Genomic DNA, 24245 nt, shown 5'->3' with positions numbered 1-24245 from the left:
GCGAGGAAGAGCATTCCCGTGCTTTTTCTGCCTTATCGTTAGCTTGCGGGGTAGTTTGAGCGATTAATACGGCCCGGGACGGCAATCTATCGAAGCAATATCATAAAAAGTTCTCGTTTACATCGCGGTGTGTTTTATTCATTCGCGAAGCGAGTTTTCCTGGAATAATAGAGGTCAGATCATCGGTCTGATTAGGCGCATGGACTCGATATCACGTCAGCCCATCTTAGTCCCGGTCTGTTTTCTTCGATATTATTTCAATCACCGTTTCCGCTGTTTACGGCATGAATTCTCGGCGGCACAAACTGCACCGTCAAACCTCGATTGGTATTCGAAATTTTTGCGCTCTACCCCCGCTCGGGTCCTTTGATCAGCTCAATTGCACGAGCAACCCACTTTCGGTCCCCAATTCCGGTCTTTCCGTTGCGAAACGTGGGGGAAAGCTGGTATTAATTTTCGCTAAATCGCATACACATGAGTCGTTTGCGTGTGCGTGTAACGTGTGCCTGCCCCCCCCCCCCCTTTCGGTCCACATGCTATTATACCGGCGTGTCGTATCAATATATACATACGTGCATACCAGGGTGGTCCTTAAAAAGGTCATTTTTGAAATTCGACCGGCTCACCCTCCAAGTCAGCACCAGATAATTAAAAAATAATTCCCTCATTTTTTCAGATTTTTATCTCAACTCTATCCCGTGTCCCGTAGAGGGTGGATTTCCCAATTTAATCCTCTCAGAGGCATGTAAAATCTACAAAACGTATTTAGATGACATTTGGTATAGGGGGTCTCTTGGGTCGCTAATTACGAATCTCAACTCGATATTTGCAAATTCAAAGTGGCGAATCCAATATGGTAGACGAAATCCCCAAAAGGCACTTGACATTGGGGATTGGATCCACCATTTTCAATTTTGTAATTTCGAGTTCAGATTCGTAATCAGTGACCTCGAAAATCCCCGAGTAGCGAGTTTTATCGAATTCAAATGACTTTTTGGATTTCGCTCCACCATATTGGATCCACGATTTTGAACTTTCAAATTTTGAGTTCAGTTTCGAAATCAGCGACCCAAGAAACCCGTTTAAATATCTGAAAAAATTATAGTATTATTTTTTAATTATTTGGAAACGATTTGGGAAGGAGATCCGGCCAAAATTAAAAAATGACGTCTTTAAGGACCACCCTGGACTGTACACCCGCTAACCGTATGTAATTCCAGGCGGGTTGTTCAAGGAAATAGGGAATGAGCCTCCTCGACTGAGATCCCACAGAAAGGAGGGGAGGGAGAAGAGAATGGCAGTGCAGGCAGGGTTGGCGCTGTCATTAGAATTAAGTGCGAGGAAGCCGCAAAATTAATCCTGCGGGATGTCTCGGCAGGTAATAGAATTACCCGAAGTCAGCGCTAGTTAGGCGGCGTATCCCGGTACCCATCGAACCCAAGGACTCCGTCGAAGGTGTGGGTGCCGGGGCGTATCCACCGTAGGACTGGTTCGATCTCTGCGGGGGTGGAGAGCAAACGGGTCACTGATCCGGCAGCAATTTATTCGAAGCCGTCGTCGGAGTTGAGACATTTGGATTTTTGGAACTCTCGGATGTCGATCTTTGGGGAATTCAACGTCTGCCCGGCTTAGCCGATTGTACCCTGGATCCCACACGGTTACCCCCGTACACAGTTTTAGACGTATTGAGAAATCGGATCAAGAATAATCCGGTCGAAGGTCTGCAATGTGGCGGAACATGTAGTTTCGAAAATGGTGAGTATTCTTTCTTTCGAGAGGCGACACAATTTTACACGTTAACCGGCCGTTTTCAATTCGACCCAAACCGATCATGGTCACTAATAGATTCTCCTCGATTTCATTCGCTGTGGTTTTGGTTTGCCGTATCGTTTAGCACCGTAGACTTCACACGTTGTTGTGTTTCGTTGTTGAAAATATAGCAGAATGTATACCTAAATTGGAATGAGAGATACAACAGCCGTTGTCAACGCCCCGATGTTACAACTCTGTCTCGGAACAGATTGGGGGGTGAAAAAGTTGCGGGGATTAGATTGATCGTTTTTCGCACTCTTCGGTTAACTTTCGTAACACCATCTAGTTTCAGTTATCTCCGTCCACGTTGGATTCGTCGCGCTAAAACACTACCGAATCACTCTACTCGTCCTGACACTATAGCTGCGAACATTTTCAGCAAGTTTTCTCTACCGACTTTTGGTTCAGCCTACATCGAAAGTTCTCCACCCTCGAATAAAACTGTTTCACCAACAACGAAAGTTTCCATCAAGACCTCCAGGAAGACACTAAAAATGGATTAAAGGGTATGGGCTTAGCCTCGAAATTTCACTTTGCAATCTGGCTACAGTGAGTCTCTTTTAGAGGTTGTTGGGGTGAATGTACGTTGGACACGTAATCACGGCTAACGATCTGGGAGAGGATTTAGCACATTCATCATACGAGGGTGGATTTTTTCAAGTGTTTCGTCCTGTAGCCCATGCCGTGCGGACAATCTGAGGGATTTCGCGAAGCGATAAACCGAGAATGATGATAAGGAGGAGGTGGAAAAATCGTGTAATCGTCCTTGTTTATCAGCAAAAAGTCTCTCCCCTCCCGTTAATCCGGGCAAACGACATCGCATGGCTGCCCACTGGTCCGTGGAAATATTTTTGCCGATTACCTGCAACGTGGATTCGTGGACCCCGTGTTAGTGTAGGCATTGAAAATGCTAACTCGACGAGGGACCCTTTCGTCCAATCGAACCCGGCTTACGCGGCAAAATTTACTCCGAATTATTCGACGGTCCAGATAAGGGAGGGTATCACTGTATGTGGATAAAATTCAGAACTGAAAAAGCCTTCCCAAAAGCGTTCGTATACCCCGTTTATCCAAACGATTGCCAAGTATGTTTCGTCGCCTCTTACGAAAACTAGCACGTTTCGGTCATTGCCGCGAAAACTGTCAAGTCTCGATTAGTGCAATAAGGATCTTCTGAAGATTTGTGGGGTGTGCTCACAGATGTTTAAAATTTGTTCCAGATTTTTATCAATTTAAATGCCAATTGGTCTGATTACATTTACATCAAGTAGTCCTAACCTAAACTATGCGTAATTCTTTCTACAAGAGTGTAGCAACTATTTCATCTTATTGGAGATCGACTAAATCAGTCTTTTTGGATTTTTATACCCAGCAATAAATACTACACTCTTACTGATCTGTATTGAAACGTTTCAGTTTTCGAGGTGAATGTCGAAACACGCTAGTTTTTGTAAAAAAATAATCTGCAACGTGAGACTTTTCGTATAAGGCGTCGGTTTGAGAGTAATAGGATTTTCGTACCGATTGTTGATGGAAAATTTATACCGTATTGTAGTTGTAATTATGGAAAACTAGTAAATTTTCGTTCCTCCCATAGAAGTACTTGAGCATGTGTGCAGTGTACGAACGTATGATGTGTACCATACATACAATATCGTCATGAACAGCAAGAATTCTTCTCTGTCACTTTCCCCCGAGGAAGCCGCAGATATTTGCATTCAAATGAGATCGCGCGGGATAGGAGAAAAGAAGAAGCGAAACTTTTAAAGACTCTTCGGAGCCAAAACCTCCCTGGGACTGTTTACCGCTTCACTCCCCTAAATCCTCATGTTTACTCGAAACACGTTTCAGATAATTCATTTCAGTTTTAAAGCCGAGCAACTCCTATACCCAACATTTTATACCCTCGGTGAATACCTACGTCTCCCTCCTTCTACTCCACGTTTAATTATCCAATCTAAAGCAATTCAAATGACGTTATATTATCACCGTGAGTTACAAGCAATGAAAATTGTTCTCGCGCGTTACAGCCATGAGTTTACAGTTTGGGTTCTTTCAGTTTGACGAGACACAAATAATTGGATTGGCAAAGCCGGTTGGATAATTTTACGAGGGCAGAAACTTTTGTGGCTGCATTGGCTGAATTTATTTTTTTAATGTTTCAAAATACTTTCTCACAGTAAGGTTGTCGCGGTTTTTAAAGCGACCGTGTGAATGACCGATCGTTCGAAACGTTTCGAGACAATCCTGTAAATCGGTTCGAACTGTACAAGAGAAGAAAACTGAGGGACAAGCCGGGACTTTGCGGAAATCGTATCATCGCTTCGAAGCGGATAATATGGCGCCGAGGTTGGATAATGGAATCCAATTAACTCTGATTTTAATTGGCATTTACTGATACTTTGAAAAGTTGCCACATTGGCAGGATTTGCAAAGTAGGCGATAATAGATCGGCATCTAGGCAATCTGAATTTAAAATCAATAAGTGCGCAGCTAATGCGAATTGTTCTATTCGCGCGTTCTTCAAGCACAAGACGTAAATACAAAAATTTATTCGATCTTGATATTAGCATGAGATGGTTTCTAAGATCGCTGATTACGAGTCTGAGATCATGGCGGGTTAAATATGGTGACTAAAATACTAAAACGTATTTGATTTTCATGAAACTCGGTGCTCAACATTTTTTGGTTCACTGAGTGGAAAGTGTAGAACCGAAATGGCAGATTTACTATGGCGAAAGCAAAGGCACAATGTTACTCGATTTCAGTGAAACCCGGTAATGGGCGTTTGTAAAGTCTCTGTTTACAAATCTGAACGAAAAACTTTTCTAACAACGAAACCACTTTAATTGTATATGTATTTGGTTTTACCATCGGCTCCAGCGTTTTGAATTTCTAAAATTACACAACTTTTTCATCAGATTAGAATGCCAACAACTCTCGAAATGAAAGTTATTAGTAAATACAATTATTAGTTTCGATCTAGTACATAGTACATGATACTTTTATTTGTTTTTGACAACAAAAAAAAAATAAAAAGCAAATTTTTTCCCGCGTATTGAGTTAGTGTAAGAAATGGTATCCGGATTTTCGTGGTATATTAATAGAAAATAATTTTTTTTCCCGCAAGCAAATAAAGGAACAAATTTCGCCTTTTTTTTAGGCTTGGAAATATTTCAGGGATCATTTGGAACCAAAAAAAAATGGGCACTTGTTACCAAAAAAGTAGTTTAATACATAAAAAGCTGTGGAAAAAAAGGTGAGACGCTGGGCGTCCCAGCGTGAATTAAAGGGTCAAGCTACTCGTAAAAGCTTCAAATTACATGCCACTGGAGTGAGATGAGCGTAGATGGAAAACAGTTCCGACAATAAACTATCCGTAGCGTTTGTGATTGTTCAACGCTGATAACAAGACGTGGCGGTGGTTTCCGTGGCTCAAAGTTGACCCGATATCGTTTTATTCTGGGTAAACTTTTCACCGTGGGAACAAGCATCGAGCGTACAGCGGCTCGATTCGCAAGGACAATAATTGACATGCCACGTCGTCGTTTGACCGAATTGGGGTTTTAACTATCGCGGTAACTGGAGCTTTCATCGAACGAACTCGCCTCGCTCAAGAGGTTCGTTACACTAACCGCAAAGTTCTCGAGGGCACGACGGAACGAACGCCGTCTGCAAAGTTCAAACTCACAATCAGATAAGCGCCATTTTCCAACTCTCCGAACTCTGGCGAGGTTTAAATATTTTATTTCCCGCGAGCAATCGTTGCCGGAACAACTTTCATAATGCCGTGATAATCTGACACTTGAGCCACGCTCTGCAGGGATGAACATCCAACCGTTCAAAGTCCGAATCAACCGGTTGATCCTGAGGGTAGGCAAAAATTTTCAAACTTTTTTTTGCGGTCTGACACGTTCAGCTGCAGCCGGTGAAAGAGCTTGACTTTTTGAATCGAAGCAATAATAATAAACGTTGAAGTACGGCCAACTTTATTCCCGAATAGTACGCTTCGGTGCCGAAAGAATAGCAGCGACCGAGGAAAATCGAACACGTTAACCCATTTGCATTCTACCGTGCAATGTAATCGAAATGCGCAACTGTGTTCTCGTTCAGAACGTGAGGAACCCGGTCGTTTTCTTGTTGTTTAGAGACTCCGAGATTTGTGCAAGTCAATTTCAGCTCTGTTATTCGTGGAATTTCTTTTTACTCGCGTCTATACATTTGCATGGCGTTCGGTAAAATATCTCTAGCAAATTCAAGGACATTTCCAGGATATTTTCAACTTGTTCGTGAACATTAAAAATAGAATATTTCCAGGACACGAGAAAAATTCAAGAATAGTTTCCAGGACTTTTGAAAGTCAAACAAAATTTAAGGACATTTCCAGTACATTTTTAGGGTATTCAAGAACTTTGAAAACAAAACATTTCCAGGACACGAGAAAAATTCAAGGATAGTTTCCAGGACTACTGAATGACAAGCAAAATTCAAGGACACTTCCAGGTCCATTGAACGCTATGATTTGACATGACTTATTATTAGTTAACATAGTCAACGCGATTGCGGCGTACTTTTAAAATTTCCACTTCCAATATCATTATCAATATATCTTCAATCGTCGTAATGCACACGAGCGTGGAGTAAGATATTTCACCTGTTCAGATGCTTCGCATTATTTTCATCGAATTGTTTCACAAAAGCATAACGAATTCGCTAATTGCAAGTACAACGGAAGCTTCATGTCGCCTACATAAGTAGGTGAAAGTAGTATAGTTAATTAATATCGATTCACGTTTATAATTCGTTCGATGAAACGGACCAATTCTATCGTCGTAAGAACGAGCTTCGATTTTAGTGATCTATTATTACCTCAGTTATGCTCTGAAGCTCTCAACGCCGAGTGGTTTTCGAGGATCTTCGAGAGGCGGAGTATCGCGATTTCAATGCGATGAAATCCATCGGAGTAGGGCAGTTTCGATGTGAATAATTATTAAAAGGAAGCATTAAAAACTCCGTAAGCAACGATGAATAGAGCACGTATTTTACTGGAAAATAAGTTTCAAGAGCCTGAATTTAAAAGCTCTGTTTACCAGTCGGATCTTTTGCATCTGATATTCACACCGATAATATCTTGAAAGGCGGTCTAGAATCACCGAGGGAGAATTTAACAGCGAGAGAACCGTCAGCCTTTAAGCATCAGGCAACGCAATCGGGAAATTTCATTATTTCAAGTTCAACTCGAGGATAAGGACTGAGAAGAAGGAGAGAGCGAAGCAGAGGGCGGGTATAAATAATTCAACAAAATTGTCGAATTAGAATTTCGTACTTCGTTTAACTATGCAGTATATGTATATGCATATACGTTATACATATGTATATACTATACAAATATATCTGTATGTATACTCAACTGGGAGAGTGAACTAAGAAGCTCACCCCCCCCCCCCCCCCCTTCGGTTTCTTCTCATCGGTTTTTGCCCCACCACTGGAGAAAGATTTAATCCTCGAAATTCATATCAAGTTTCTGAGAGTGATACGGCAAGAAACAAGATGAAATTCCTTTCCTCCTTTACCTATGAAAATAGCATACATTGCGTTTTTTCTTTATCGCCTGTTCTGCAAACGTGTGCCATTTTTTTTTTTTTTTTTTTTTTGACAGACATCACGATGGTGAATTTTGATTACGAATTCCTTGTTTCGCGAGAGAGCCTGTAATAGTTTCTTCATCCTCATCACATTCCCGGTTTTCCAAGTTCCTTCAGAACCTTACACCTCGTCAGCGAGAAGAAAGGCAAGTTTGTAGGCATCGTTTTCCCGTGGGATTCGTCGAGACACGTTGAGACACCTCGTGTCGCCACGTAATCCGTTTAGGTAACTTAGGAAAAGCGGCACTCGAGGAATGGCTTGTAGTCATAAAACCGGCCCCTCAGAGTCTTAGGTTTTTTTTTTTTTTTCTCAAATGTAAGCAGAAACGAAAAAACCTGTCGCATAATTCGTTTGTATATACGCCGTGTCACGAAAACCATGAATTATATCCTTTTCGAGATATGTATACTTTCTGAGAAGAAAACGAGCGGATTCAGTGTGAACGTTGAAACATTTTCGAGCCTCGTTTTCGGGGTTAATGTGTTTCGTGGAAAAAGCTGTAGAGTAAATCCGGCAAAGTGATTGCAGATTCCTCCGGCTTAATTTCTTTCGGTAATGTAAAATCCTCCGTCTGCAGGCTTCGAGCCAAAAAATGTGGCTACAATGAGCTACGTGCAGCCAAGGGTGGAAAATTGTCGAGGAGATTACGATCGAGGGTCGCTTCAATCTCGTGGTAACGACGCGAGTCCTGATCAACCGCAAAGGACGTAAAGTACTTCCAAGTCCTCGCTGCTGCAATCCCGAATCACGGGATTTTTATTGCTGCAGGTTGAAAGAAGACGACTCTGAAGCTTTGCACGGATCGACGACGGTGGCGATTTTCTCATCTTTACGAAAGGTCCGATTCCTTGACGAACTAATCAAAACCTAGATATCTAAATCAATATTCGATATTCCTAGATTGTCATTACGATTGGGTTCGAATTGCAGATAGTTACCGATACAATTTTAGTCCCTTCCTCGCTTCCATGTTGATGTAAATTGGTCGATGCCAGTTGGAAAGTTTCTTTAGAAGACTTGAACGTAATAATGAAAATTACCGGTTAATTGAGATAATTGCAATTACGCAGAATTTAATATGGTAAACTTGTAGTCGATATTTTCAACGGTGAAACGAAGTCCCCGAGGACTTTTGTAACTCTATGGTATATGGAACGGTGCCTCTTTTTTTTTCTTAACTCCTTACACGGTAAATATCGCTAACGTTTCTTTATTCCATATTTCTGAACGGGACTTGCGACAGGTTGAGAAAAGTACCGAGTCGCGAGGATTTTTTTCAACTTAAGTGGATATGCCGGAGACGAGTGAAGGAAGTTGCGAGAAAAGCCGCGACTTCTGAAATCCAATCCGCAAAACTGGAGTGGTATTAATATGCATGAGATTCATTGCCCTCTTTTCACCCGATGAAAAAGGAACTCTGGAATTTAATTACACTTTGTTATTCTAACGCTACGCTACGCTGCGCGCTACCTTTCAGGTGTAATATACATGTTTCCCACATTTTAATACGACGCAGAATTCTGAAAATTGCAGGACACGCGTTTCGGTAAATTGCAGGCTTGCATGTCTATCGGTGCCTGGAATCAACGATCTAACAGAGTTGTAGGTGAAAATAATTTTCCTGGTAAAAAATAAGCACAGAATCGGAAGATGCAGCGTATTTAAGCTTTCGTATTCTCTGGAGAAAGTTTCAGAACGTGAACCGTTGAAATTCATAGAAATCGGAGAATGAATCCGAAAACTAGGAATGAGAATATTTTGTGGAATCGAAAAAAGTGAATTTTCACACACTGTCATTAAGCGTGAGCGTTAAAAATTCTTCCACATTAATCGTAAAATAATAGCAGAGAAAGGGAACAGAACAATTTTCCATCAATATTCCGCTACATTTTTTTCCAGATAATGGAAAAGACTGGCACGTTTGAATGTTACTTGTAATACGCAAGCATTATCACATAAAATGTCGCCCGCTGAAAAGAAAATCGTTTGAGTAGGAACTTTTTTGCTCTGTCCGATAATTGCTCGGTTCTGTGATATTCTGGGGAAAAAAGATGATGGTAATTGAAAAAAATTTCATATTCAAGGGATTAAAATACATGGACCGAAGATCGAGGAAAGCAGCCCGGAAATGAGAGACAGCTAATTACTCTAGCTTTGAAATACATGGAAATATTCAACCTTTGAGAGGCTTCATAATTTATTTTTCATTTTTTTCCCCCTCCTTCTATACTTTCGATGGGAAAAATTCATCAGAATATCCGTTAATTGAAATAAACGAGGAACGTACGAAACATAAAAGAGCGAAGTGCAGGGGCAATAAAATTCAGGAATGACGCAGCTTGTTTAAAAATTGTTTTTTTCAGCTGCACGGGATGGTTTTGGTAATTGTTATGTTTTCGAGTGTGCTGAATCCAAAAATGTCTTCCATTTTCTCCATCACCTACAGTATTCTAGCAGAATACAAGTAGTTTGCATAAGAAAAATGATAAAAATAATGAAAAACCACCAGTTCGTTGCAACGAACTGAACAAAACGACTTCTTTATAAAATGTACTCGACATTCCGTGTTTATACTTTTTGCTTATGAAACCTTTTCTTCTTCTCTTTGACACCTCTCCGAACACGCTTCCGCTTTCCATTTTCTGTTTCTCTGTATTTATTCTTGAGTCTCGAACTATAATACATATTAAATGAAAGTAAGAAAACACTTTTGCATAGGATTTTCAGAATCAAGAATAGGATACCAGATTTCGAGTTAAACGGGAGTTTTCACTCCGAACGAAAGTGCAAACACGAGTTCAAGTAAAGACCTGACATGATGGAACTTTTTGAGTATCTTTCCCGGTTTCAGCGAGTAAAAATCTGTAGGAAACGGTATAAAAAACATGTGTAGTTTTTTGAAACGACGAGGGTAATTTTACCTTCGATAAGCTGGTCCAGCATCGCGTAAACGTGGGAGGTCGCCTCGTCGGTCATAACCCAACCGCCTGTAGTCATTTCCAGCCTGCCTTCTTTGATCAGCTTCTTCACAGCTCTTTTCTTAGTCGGATGAGCGCTGGAAAGCACAAATCGTCAAAGGTTTATTACATCTGGAAAATAAAAAATCTGTAAACTCGACTCGGTACTAGAAGACATAAAGTTCTTTCGGACGCAGCATACATTTTTCAACGGCCGATGAAACAGGCTGTTCGTAAAATCGAAACCATTGCACCATTATCGATATTGGTTACATTATACTGCCATAGATGAAGCACAACAACAGCAAACGAATGGTAGAAGAGAGACGAGAAAAGAGTCAGCGGATGAAAAAGGTCATTTAATTTTTTTCACCTATTATTATACTTTTTTCTCTTTCTCTGCCATTATTGCGGTGGATGGATCTTGGCTCAAGATTTAACACGGGGGGAAAGTCTGCCCTTGCCATTATCGTCGGTCGAGTTTTTCCCTCTTTTCTTTTTCTCTCTTTCCCCAGTAAACAATATAATTCAGTCCCGAAAAACTTTCTCCCCAGCATCGCCCGTCTAGTCTTTACAAAAGCAGAGTAACACCGGGTCGCTGCACTTGTGTATTATTCGTACAATACAGTAAACGACAATGCACCGGAAGCAAGAATTCCGCATCCCCGCTCTAGTCGGTTGCATTCCGAAAGAAAAAACCTCCGGCGAGCATTAATCAAGCGACCGCCGTCCTAGGAAGGGCAATTTTCGCGTTCTCTTATTTCCCCCTCTTCTTATTTTTGCTCAACTTTCTTCATCACACCCACACGTTACAGTTATCGTGAAACTTACGCCCAGCGAAATTCGCAATTTCGCAAGACATTCGGCACGGCGTTTTGTTCCGTGATCGGCGCGCCCTGAAACGGTCAAAATAGCTGCAGGCCTGCAAATTGTAATGAATTTTTCACCCCCGAGTTTCGCGTACATTTTTCACTCGCAGAATTCGAGATTCCGGAAATTCTTGCAATCCTAGTGGAGGGCGAGTCCGCACGTCAGACGGGAAAATGAGACCAACGTCGGAGGGGAATTGGAGGGTCCGATAAATCGAGGCCCTCTTCATTTCCCTTTCCCTTTTATTTCGACGACAATATGGCGGCTTGCTGGAACGTCAGCTGAAATAAAGACGCGGCTGGACCGCCGCTTATATTAATCAATCAACGTACCTGTCCCACCACAGCGACAGAAACGAAACCTCGCTCCATATGAAGGTCATGTTGGGCCACTGCTGGAGCTTGGTAACCATGTTGTTGAGGATCCCCCTCGTCGAGCTATGGAAATACTGCTCGAACGTTTTCAACCATCCTGGATCGGCGTGGCTGTGCGGGACGAGAAATACCTGCAACGGAAAGGTAGATTGTTATTGCAGACTGCACTCTGCCGTATGAACCTTATCTTTCGAACCTCGTTAAGGGATCGTCTCAGTGTGAAATTTTCAAAAAATTGTTTTTTTTTTTGCATTATCGTATAGTATACACTGTTCTAAACATTCTCTCAAATTTTCAAATCGAAATTCAAATTATTACGGTCGCTACAGCGTTTCTTGTAGAAAGGGAACGGTTTTTCTACCTGCGCGTGTACTAAGGTGCTAAGGTTCTATAACCTTGCAGAATAAACTGTCCAAGCATTTCAGTTCGTTTTTGACATCCACCACGGATAGACGTACGAGAGAAATCCCCAAGAAAAAAATCAAGACCTGGCATCGCCGATTGATCGTAAGTAAACGATTTATATAAACTTTTCCAACTTCAAACTTTAAACGCGTTTTTCTCAGAATGGTGTTTTTCAAAACGGTTTCCACTCTCAAAGGAAGAGTTTTAAAGATATCTAGTTCCAATTTCGGGAGAACATTTTAAACGTCATTCTTTATCGCGCTATGGAAGCTTTTTTTTTTTTTTTTTGAAAACTTCCTATTTTTTTTTACGAAAAACTGTCGAAAAAAAGGGCCACATTCGACACTTTTTGTTCAAACCGCCGCGATTTTGTCAAATTTGAAAAAAGAAAAAAAACCGTCCATAGCGCGATAGCGACTTTCCTACAGATCAATAATCTTTTTGAAATTTTTTTTTCAGATCAAAATTGCGGCCGTCATCGTGGAAACCGTGCAGCACCTTTTTTTTCACGTGAAATTACAACAATTTATACAACAATGATGCACTCAATAAATAAACTTAAAAAAAATCATTTTGTATTCTTCATAAACGTGTTTATTTATTAAAAAAAAAACCGGACCGATTAGTTTATTTGAACATTAAAAAAAAAATTCGCGAAAATCAGTGATTTTTCGGAGGGTCACACTGAGACGATCCCTTAATGGCCGGATGGAACATCTCTTCGGAATAATTGAACGGTACTGGTCCGGAGAGTCTCTCGAGCAATCTGACAGTTTGTTAATTTTTAAGGAGTTATGACCGGCCAGGAGGGCGAAGAAAGCGATTTTTCAAGGATTTTTCACGACGAGACAGTTCGGTTTATTAACATAAAAATTGATGTACATATCGGGGTAACATTGAACTTCGTTCTGATATTTTTCATTTGTAAATATAATGGTTTTTAAAGCTCGTGTAGCCGATCTCAGGGAGACTTCTATAAAAAAAAAGACGTTTTGCGGTGAGCAAGATACGTCTGGACCGAATCATCCGAAATGAAAAGACAAAAAAGTATTAGTTAATATAAGGTATTATCTGGTCTTAAATCGAAGAAATAAGCAAATTATTCATTTTTAGCAAAACAGCGGCTTCTGAAAAAACAAATTCGATTTTCTATAAAAATTTTCGCCTTAGCTTGTTTATAAAATGGATGATATTTATCGGCGAGAAAAAAACCTTCGACCAAGAACTGAAAAATGTATTCATAAAGATTGGGACAAAATTTGAGACTGATGGGTTCGGCCGTTTCCGAGAAATCTTGCTCACCGACTTTGAAAACATAGTTTTGAGAAAAAGGCGTTCAAAGTTTCAAAAGCACTTTCAAACGCTCCGGGGCGTCTTTGCAAATGTGCGCGTAACTTGGAGAATATTTGTCCGATCGACAGGAAATTTTCTGTGTACATACTCGAATATACGTAAATTATGAAAATGAAATTTAGAAAAATTACGATTTTTGAATAATCCTGGCTGGGTCTCAGTTTAACCGCGGCGGTTCCTAAGAAAAAATACGAATGTATTCACACACAGATAAGAGAGAAGGAGAGGTTTAGCTAAGCAAGGATTACGGCCAGCTAATCAGTCGGTCGTTAAAACTTCTAAGATGAGGTCTGTAACTGTCACGCTTAGCCAAGCACTGCATAAAATTTCTACAATATCCTTTTCCGCATATTCATGATATAATTGTTGTATAGTTTAAAGTATCGACGAACCCTGTCGAGAATATTATTATAATAAATTTAAAACGGAACATGTCCGAATCGACGACAACACCTTTCGAAAAAAGATGAGTCTTTAATTTACTTGTACTCATTCCAATGTAAAAATAATTGTCTTCTACATATCAAAACGTAGTAGAAATTTCGAGAGTTTCATTAATACTTTATAAGTAGGTACTCGTTGATGTATGTGTTGTGCGAATGAATGCAACTATACATCGAAATAATAATGAGAGGAATATGAACGAAACATTATTTTTCATGTGCGTTATTTTAGCAAATAAATAGCTAATCGACGTCAACGCAGACGATTCGCTTCTTCACTATCAGATTGATTTTAAAATCTTCCCATACCTACGGAACGAAATTCACGCTGGAAAATATTTCGTTACAGCATGTAGCGCAGCTCTTGAGTGAAATTTTCCGGCATACCTAGAGAAAAAAAGTCGATGAATTGTGCGACAATTCCACGATGTGTTTCAGCATTGGACTTTTAGGCGGTGATGAGATTTCATTCGGTTATTTTATCAGCTTTTCTTCTCTCTTGTTTTTCATTTTTCCACTTTATTTTATGGCTCTGCCTCCAGCGCAACAATCCTCTCTTGGCAATTACGATACACGGAGGGAGGCGCAGGGTTTTATCCCGAGATCCCATATGATCCCGATTGTGAGTATCTGGTGATATTCCAGGATCCCAAGGTTCCCTAATCCTTGAAATTCTCTCTCTCTTTCTCCCTTTATTCAGAGCCTGAACGCCACTTATCTTTATCGTCATCTTTCCCTGACCATGTCCGAACTTCGGGGTCGATTTTTACTCAAGTTTAAAAAGGTTCTAACACTCGACATGCATACGACGTTAGGGTGGTTTATTTTTTAACTTTTCTTTTTTTAAAATTTGTGACAAATACTGAAACAAAAAAAAAAAATTACCCTCAGACCTGGAGAAGGTAAGAAAATATTAAGAGGTAGCTACCGATCATTGTAATATTTTTGATTTATTTTTATGTGTACACCTTACGGACTTGTATACGGATGTGTTAGTTTGTTTTTTTCGTATCGTGGTCCAATTAATCATTGTTAATAAAAATCTATACCGAAAACGAAACAGGGACGTTAAGGTGATGCGATACTCTTATTTCGGTAACAAAAACTGTTATCCAAATTTCTCCGAGACGATTAATCTTTCGGATAAAAGACGAGATAAGCCAATTGCGGAATTTTTAGGCGCAGTTTGCTGTTGATTTTTAAACGATTAATTGAAAGACGATACAAAAAAAAAAAACAAAGTAAAATCTATTTAAATATAACTCCGTAAGATGTACACATAAAAATAACTAAAAAATATTACAATAATCGGTAGCATCGTCTAAATATTTTCTTACCTCCTCCAGGTTTTACGACAATTTGTTTTTCAGTATTTGTCACAAATTTTTAGAGTGGGACCTTAAAAAGCAAAGTAAAAAAACGAACCATCCTAATACGACACAAGACGAATAAATTAGAAATTAAACACACATTCAAGTCCCATTGTCTTTACACGTTATTCGCATACTGAAATTAATTTCCGACTATTGCCCGAGATTTTCATAAGGGACATGATATCCACGCCCGAGGATAAAAAAAAAAAAATAACAAAGTTGTCGCTACAACCTCATTCTTGTATATTGAATAACCGGTGTACAAATTACTATCAAGTAATTTGACAATGATACAACAGCGCGGGAAATGACGACGTTACGGTATGATATCAATTTTCTATCGGCACAATAAAGCACTCGATTGTTTTTTTTTTTTTTTTTTCTAACGGATAAATCCACTTATCGTTATTTGACTTGAGTACTCGATGTTTTTATGAAAGTCGTTTGTGCTGCACTGCAGGCAGCGATACGGATGGATTATGTAGGCGGGACATTTATTTTTTATTCTGTAATACGCTCGGCACAATAGGCAGAGTCATAACCGGAATTAATTTCCGTTCGACAATTTCATCATTCGGCTTGGAAACTGAGCACGTAGAAAAATATTACATTTAGCAATTTTGCGGAAAAATAAAGTAGACAAACGACAGGAAACACGAAAAATAAGGAGTTTGAGAAAAAAGTGGAATTAAGGTACCGTGAAACAAGTTCGCAAACATTCCTGACGTCTCGTTAAAAATTTGACCCTCTTTGGGAAATTTGAATGATCAATGAAATTTCATCGGCACTGTTCTTTGGCCGTTCATCAAACTTTTCAATACTAAAAGGACATCGTTATATCAATATCCAGATTATCTCGACAAGTGTTCTTCATCTCTGCCTATGCCATCATACATAGGTATATACAACGATGAAACCGAGAGGAAAATACAGGACGAAGGCTAAAGCGAGGGACATCGATTTCCGATCGTCTTGAATTCGGATGATCCGTTTCTGAATAGCAAAAGGACTGAAGGGAAGAGAGAAAAAACGGGGGGCGGGGAGGGGGGAGAAAAGAGAAATTGGAAAAAGAGGATGAAGGAAGGGAGCTGGATAAGAAAAAGGGCAAAGGTAAAACAAACCAACACCATTTCGCCGGAGGAGCCAATCCGTAAAACAAATGCCGCGCGCTCATCCCACCACTCGTAAAGCTTCTTCGCATAGAGAGCGACGTCCGGAATCCTTAAGCAGGATGTGCAGGCGCTCTGCCCGCTCCTTAGACGTACCTTTTTGTCGAGCCAGCAGCGATTCGACGGAGACTGACTCGGTCGAGTGCTGACTGCTCTCTTCCGGCACGCCGAACCAAGCCACGTCGATTTTCGATACTCTTGTTTTCTCGATCGTCGATCATGAATTGAATACGTTCAAAGAAGGCTGCGGGACGCGACGCGACGCAACGAGAATTTCAAAGGCACTCTTCTACCTGGGGCCAAAGTGCGCAAAGTGAGATCGACACAATTCACACGCGTGATGAGCAAAAAGTTTACCGTGCTTTTTGGCATGCGGTGAAACTGCGAAAGATGTGAATTTTTTCGATGAACTTATTCTGCCGCGGAAACTCCGATATCAGTCATCATGTTCTGGGGTGGGGTTGAAATTTGGATTTTGAAAAGTTCCGAAAACACTGAATCACGAATTTTTTAGCGGCGAAAGTTGAAGTAAAGAAAGATTAAACTTTGACGAAACATCAAAATTTCGAACAGTCCGGAACCCGAGGCTCAAAGTTACCAAAGGAGGAAATGCCGAAAGGGCGTAACTCCGACAAGTCAAAGTTCCGATAGCGCGAAAATGAGAAAATTTTAAAATCTGAAATATAAAAATTCCGAATGATCCAAGATTTTTATGAAGATTAGATGAAGTTTGACCACTTTCATCTTTCTTTGTTTTGGATTTTCTATATTTTTACGTTCGGAATCCTGGTCATTCTGATTTTCGGTTTTTCTCATTTTGTACACCCACTCGTTGAGTAAACTACGCTGTGCGAGTATATTTTAACTTTTTGAATTTTACTCCATTGCAACTTTATTTATCGGAACTTTGCTCTATCGTAACTTGAATTATCGGAGTCTTGCATTTCGGAACTTTGAGTCGTCGGGTTTCCGACCATTCGAAACTTTGTTTTTTCTTTAAAGTTTGTTTTCCTTACATTCAAGTTTCGCCACCAAATAATTCGGAATTAGGCGCTTTCGAAACTTTTCAAATTCGAAACTTGAACCCCACCCATCAGAACTTTATCGAACGCCTAGTGATTGGGATCAGGATTTGCAGTCTAGAAGAGAGACGAAGTCGCTTCCCTATCCTACCCGAGAACATGTTAGGTAATTTATAAGGTATACCTATAATGAAATAAGACGTATAATGTATATGAGCATGGAACATTTGCATGTTGAAAACGGGTTAAAGGAGGGTTAAAAGCAAATCGTAGGTTAGTGCTCGACTAACGTGCCGCAGCACGGCCGTGACGTAAATATTCTTACGTCTAGCATCCTGGGAGCTTTAGCTCTAGGTGCTCGTAACGGGTTCTCCGGAAGTCGCGGCCATAAACTACGCGAAAGGATATATTCCTTTTCCTTTTACGCGATGAAGCAAGAAACGAGTACCTAAAGGTTTTTGTTACACGCGTCAGGCGATACGCGTTCTGCATTATCTCCGCGCCTATCTCCGTTTTTCTTTTTCCTCGGTGTCGTCGTACTTACGTCAGGGTCGAAAATTGATGACCAAAAAATAATTTCGAAACCTCGGTCCGTATAAAAAAATTAATTAAAACATTCGCGGTACGGTACGTGCCAGGCAATACACGCAAGTGACCGATATGTCAAAGTGTTGGAGTGAAATCGGCTAATATTTTACACCGGACAGTTATGTTGGCATCACAGAGAAACCTACAGCGCCACAGTCGGCGGAGCGCGAAACTAACTCAATTGAGAGTGCGTTCGTTTCGCGCTCGGCCGACTGTGGCGCTGCAGGTTTCTCTGCGTTGCCAATATCAGATTCGCTGTCTCAGATTCGTCGTCCCCAAATGTACGTATATGGGGCATTCCATGACATCTCGATCAAGATTCTACGCCGATGTCTTACAATTAGATTGACTTCATAATTTTTTCGCATGAAAATACATGACGAAACACGCAATTACAAATTTTCGACCCGGCGTATCTGACGTGTGATTTAAAAACTTGAAAATAAAAAAAACCACTTTCCGAAGCCTGAAAAAATTCAGAAAAATCTTGTAAAATATAACAAAATTGTTCACGCCTATTAGAAGATGAAAATTTCATAAAATTATAAGATAAATAATAAATAAATAAAAAAATATAACCTTATTATTATTATTGGTTTGCATTTTTTACATGAGAATTATACTTCGGATACGCTGGGTTGAAAAATTCTGTTTTTCGTCGTGAACTTTCATACGAATCTCATCGACGTAGAATCTTGATCGAGATGTCACGGAATGCCCCATATCTACGCATCCGCGTGCGTCTGTGTACGTCTCGCCAGTTTCAATATTCGAGCAATTATAATTTGGCAAGACGATGCCCGCGGTTCTACCTCTGCTCCCCGAATACCTTGCGAATTGATCCCTTCCCCGGTTGAGCATCGCGGAAGGCTTCGACGTTCCGAATCGAAGTTTGTGCGGCGAACCAGGAGAGGCAGGCAAAGCCTCTCGGTTACTACCACAGGCGGCTATCTTGATTACCTTGTTTGATACAAGTTTCGATGTAAAACACAGCCCTTGGTCGAACGTACCGCAAGATAAGCCGACGAAAGCCGATCTCACCGACTTTCCTATACTACACCTACTGCAACCCTTTTCCGAACTCAGACTCGCCTGTCCCTGATTACGTCGAGTCTGATCGTAACCGCAGTCGGTAAGGTCGAAATCGTCGCTTTTATCTTGGATTCGGAAACGAGACAAAAGGCTGCGGGACTTTTTGTCTAAAAACCAGGAAGAAACGTCGCTGAACGTTACACGCGCCCTTCGCGTTGTTGCTTTTTTCACCCGATTCACAGCCGGATCCCGTAATCGTATCGTATGTACATTCATATACAGCGAGATCCTGGGGGATTATACTCCGCGGGGTCTGCAGCTGCGCTGACGACGAAAGATTATCTCAAGTTTCTCGAGTCACGCCTGGCAATTAGGGAACCACGATAGCGGAAAATTGCAGACGGAAGCCTAGGTATGGCTTATATTAGAAGGAATTAACCGATAACGAGCGTCGATAAATTCTCAGGGAGCTTCCCGCCACGTTCTCGTAGGACAAGATTCGAATGCAAATTTAATCGGGTTAATTGAGATTGAATAGACACACTTCCGGCGCTTGATCCGTACTTGGTAATTATTTGTGAATTTGAAACTGTATAGCATGCATACAATAGTAAAGGAACGGCTCCGTTGTTCAGTAACGGATTATCAATGCCGTATGTTTATAGTTCAAATACGCCTGGTATAGTTAAGATATTTTTTATTGTTACTTATAAGCCGGTGAGATTTTTTCAAGCCTAGTCCAAGCGATGTTCAGAAAGTATTGACGTGGAGTTGCGGGGTTATACCTGGTCAGGAAACCGAGAAAAACTATCTTTCAAAGATTTTTCATGAAGAGACATTTCAATTTATTCATATAAAAATAATGATTTTTAAAGATGCTATAGACAATCCCCGGGAGCATCTCTAAAAAAGGCGTCTTGCGGTGAGCAAGACATCTCTGAACCGAATCATCCGTAATGAAAATACAAAAAAGTTTTATTGTTATTCTATGTAAGGTATTATCTGGTCTTTGATCGAAGGAATAAGCAAAATATTAAATTTTAACAAAACGACGGGTGGTAAAAAAAAAATTCGATTTTCCACAAAAATTTTCGCCTTGATTTGTTTATAAAATAAAAAATATAGAAAAATAACCTTCGCTCAAACACTGAAAGATATATTCATAAATCTTGTGTGAAAATTTGAGACTGATCGGTTCAGCCGTTTTCAAGAAATCTTGCTCACCGACTTTGAAAACACAGTTTTGAGATAAAGGCGTTCGATTAAGTTTCAAAAAGCACTTTAACACGCTCTGCGGCGTCTTTGCAAATGTGCGCGTAACTTCGAGAATATTTGTCGGTTCGACGAGAAATTTTCTGTGCGTATACTCGAATATATGTACGTACATTACGAAAATGAAATAGAAAAGGATGTCGCTTTTCGAAAAATCCCGACTAGGTATAATACAACCACTTGAAATATTCTCACCGTATACGGAGGGAGCTTTTCCCGCTTTTCATAAACGCGACAATATTGTGCAATCTTTCCACAAGAGGATCCCCTCCTCGCTGCAGGATGACATTGTGAATCCATGAAAGCGGCAAATCGAAGCAGCCAAGTAACGGCAAGCTACCTCCTGTACTCGCGCTGCGAGATAGATTGTTCGATCTGCATGGTCTTGTACTCTTACCACGAACGACGCGAAGTGTTGACGAAATTTAATGTTGCAAATGCTGATAATTCGCGACAAAAGTAGTCAGTCGGGAGCTTTTGTTCTCTTCGTTTAATAACAAAGTGTCGAAATGGTTAATCTCTTGGCCCGAAAGCTCGTTCACCTTATGTGGTAACTGTACCGAATAGCCTGCTGCCTAGGTGGTCGCAAACTCTATGGCAGAACAAAAAGAAAAAGAGATGAAGAAGAAGAAGAAGAAGAAGAAGAAGAAGAAGAAGAAGCCCGACGGGATAAAATTTACGGTTATTGTTCGCAGCGAGAAATACAAGTCAGCTGTGCTTAACGGCTAGACATTAGTTACGAGAGATAAGTACCCATTTTGTCTCCATCTGCCCCGTTCCCTATTTCCCTCAAGATACAGACGTTAACCTCTGTTAAGGGTTGCCTCGTTTCATGCCGGAATATTTTCCCGCTGAGCTTGCAGAACTTCGGTAATCTGACTATTGCAGATGCCTGCACAACAGATTGCAAATTCAGATGCAAGAAAGCTGTGATGGCTTCACATGCATAAGTAATTACGGATCTATGGGATGTAAAATCGGGTCAAAAAAGTGTCTAGTCAAGGGTTCGAAAAGTGTCACTCAAGATCATCTTCTCACGTGTAGCTAAAAAGTGTCTATCACGTTATAGAACCAAATTTTGAAATACTGAATTTCATTGCAGGTACAACATAAGAAAAAATAAAAAACATTACTCTACCATTTTTCACACTGGAAAATCACAACTACTCGTTGAATTGCAATGAAAAATGATCGTAAATGGATTTTCCATACAATATCTGATCGCGAGTTAGATTTAGGATAACGATAAAGTGTTTTTTTCTGTATCGTAAGTTTATTTTCTCTGAATCGTAATGGTTGTGCACGCAGGATATTTTTTAACTAACTGTCGAGCTCAGTGGAAGAATTGCTTCGTATTATTGCGAGGAAACTCATTTACATATCAGATGGGTCAGTTTCTTTTACAATCAGAATATAAATACGCTGATTTTGGGATGAAAAAATTTGACTTTGTTAACAACAAGGTGTTCACTCTTGAAATTGTATATTTTGAAACTTTTTCTCCGAATGAAAAAGTCGTCAAGATTGAACTTCATTAGCTTCAGTCGAGTTTTTCGAACCCTAGTTTGACATAAGTCTCTAACTTAAATCAGCTTACTCCAACAACCGTTTTTTCTTACACCTATTGCAACACCCTGAGATTTATCTTTTTGGAATGATTTGACTGTTATCATTTCGCCGGTTATATTCGGGTCGTTCCGAGGACAGTTAGTGTCGTTATCCTTTAGGGTAGCGGTGGTCGTTCAACGAAAGTTGGAATATCTTCGTCGGCGTTAAAAGTTCCACGGGAAAACGGTTATTATCCAGGTCGTAATGCTCATCGGTTAGGAAAGGCGAAATCACCAGGCGAGAATGGTCAAGCTTGCAGGACAGGGGACGGTTAGGGAGAGTCAGAGTGTTAAGGGAGGGAGGGAGGGTGTTTCCTATACGGGTGAAAGGAGCCTCGTAAAAACGACACTTTCCTGCGCTGGGTGTATGATATCGAGCCGAGACCCGAATCGCTTTATTCGCTCCTAAAATCTGACGAGATTTGTGACCTTCCGCAGCGGCAGTGTGCGGACCTCTGGGAGGGACGCGAGAATCAAGGGTCACGGAGGATCGAGTCCCAGAATCTGGAGAATGTCGGCGAAGTCTTATCGGACTCGCGTCTTCGCGAGCCTATCGCGCGATTTTCATCCCCAATATCCCCAGGGGTTTAAATTTTTAGGCGCATGGTAGGCCTGCGGCAGCTGCTCCTGAGTCTTGAGATGAGACTGCGAATTAGTTTTCACGGTAGTAGCGACGTCGCTTTAAGAAAATCTAACTTTGAGTCGGCACCGATTCGTTCTAAAAGTGAGCGCTATTGCTCCGAGTGTAACTGACAAGTTAGATTGGGTTGGATGTAGTTGGCCTAAATTGCGGCAAAATTTCTTCCAGGGGGAAGGCTGTCTTAGTTTAATCCGAATTTCTCTGGCGCTGCTTCGAGGTAGCGTTAAAACGCTATGGTTGGCAGCCTCCGCTCTCTGAATGCGACACGCTTAAAAACGCGCACGGATCAATAATCATGTCCAATAACCACAATCGCGAATGTCACGCTAATGTAATAGGTGAATTAATAGTACTACACTAGATCGGTAGGATTAAAACTCTGGTTGAACCGGCGTTTCAAAAACACGGTGGAAATAAAAATCGTGACATCGAACTTGCCGATGTGACGATAAGATTTTTTTGATTTTTTTGGCTTGGAAGTGCAAATTTTACGTTTCCTGAGTACTTTACGATGCTGAATGCGAATCTGATGTCAAAATTTATTAAAACCGAAAACAACCTCTAGAACTGGGTGAAAACAAATGAATTATCAACATTGTTTTGCACAACAGTCTTGAATAAGACTTATATGAATACTTATTTTGAGACGGTACGATTTGAGGCCGAGAATAGATGCAAACCCCAATACTATTTATATGCACCCCTCAGAAGGGTGAAAACTACCCCTAGGCATTGAATTTTCAAAATCTAATGGCCATTCTGAGATATCTGTTTGTCAACCAATGAATTCCAAGCGTTCTTAGCACACGTTTATCGTCAAATTTCTCCACTAACGAATTACATTCACATAAATACGTTTTTTTCTTCATATATTTATTTATAAAAATTACAAACAATCATGGATTTGCAAAAAAATTCTAATCATTCCAAGGTTTAAGTATATTTTCACTTGAAAATGCAACAAAATTCAGGATTTGAAATGGAATAGAAAAGAAATGACAAAAAAAAAAAGAAGGGTGCCACTGTAGAGGCGTCTGTAACTGAAGGGTAGTAGTTTAGTTCACGAAAGTGACATTAATAAGATTGCATGTTCAATTTTCTAATCGTACAGGCGCGTCTTCAAACCCTTGAACATATATCCAATATCGAGGTCCTCCTGGAGGTCCTTAGTTTCTCAAACTGAGGTTCAATTATGTCCCAGAATCCATCAGCGCGGTCCGGGTCCAAGAGAAATAGTTCTGTCTTGGGAATTTCAATACCAATGGATCCGGCGGTTCGTATAGTCTGTATACAATAGGCCTATATGTATACTCAATTCACGCCTTAGTACATGCAACCGAAGCGTCAGATGCGTGATTCACAAGCTACGCGCGGTGGGTATGGGGATATCATGCTCCGAAAAAGATGTCTTTCGAACCGTAAGCTACGTGATTCTGGGTATCTTTCTATGCGGTGGCAATGATCTGTATACTTCTGTCGGCCCAACGATATATCTCTTTGCTAATCGCATTACAGAAGCCAAAGCTCGAAAGGGGCGAAGGGTCAAGGCTGCGACTAGATTCGAAGAGGAAAAGTAAAACAATCGTATACAGTTATGCGAGAAACCGTATTTTCCACTATCCGTGACAAATTACTGATTTTGATTTAAATTATACTCCGTGTTAGTATATTGTATTAATCGG

General features: G+C 40.5%; 1 protein-coding gene across 2 annotated transcripts in view; it reads right to left on the bottom strand.

The window, feature by feature from the left end:
• The window catches only part of LOC124302595 (alpha-mannosidase 2), a 79698-nt gene that overhangs the window by 3605 nt on the left and 51848 nt on the right, over positions 1 to 24245 (bottom strand). For both annotated transcript variants that reach the window (XM_046758907.1, XM_046758908.1), the window contains exons 4-5: positions 11618 to 11790; positions 10380 to 10513 (exon numbers count right to left, since the gene is read on the bottom strand). In XM_046758907.1, coding sequence (XP_046614863.1) covers positions 10380 to 10513; positions 11618 to 11790 — 307 coding nt within the window. The remainder of the gene's footprint in view (positions 1 to 10379; positions 10514 to 11617; positions 11791 to 24245) is intronic.

Source organism: Neodiprion virginianus, chromosome 4, assembly GCF_021901495.1.
Source record: "Neodiprion virginianus isolate iyNeoVirg1 chromosome 4, iyNeoVirg1.1, whole genome shotgun sequence".
NCBI classification, from domain to species: domain Eukaryota; kingdom Metazoa; phylum Arthropoda; class Insecta; order Hymenoptera; family Diprionidae; genus Neodiprion; species Neodiprion virginianus.
Note: the sequence above shows the minus strand (reverse complement) of the source record. Positions and strands in the feature narration are given on the sequence as shown.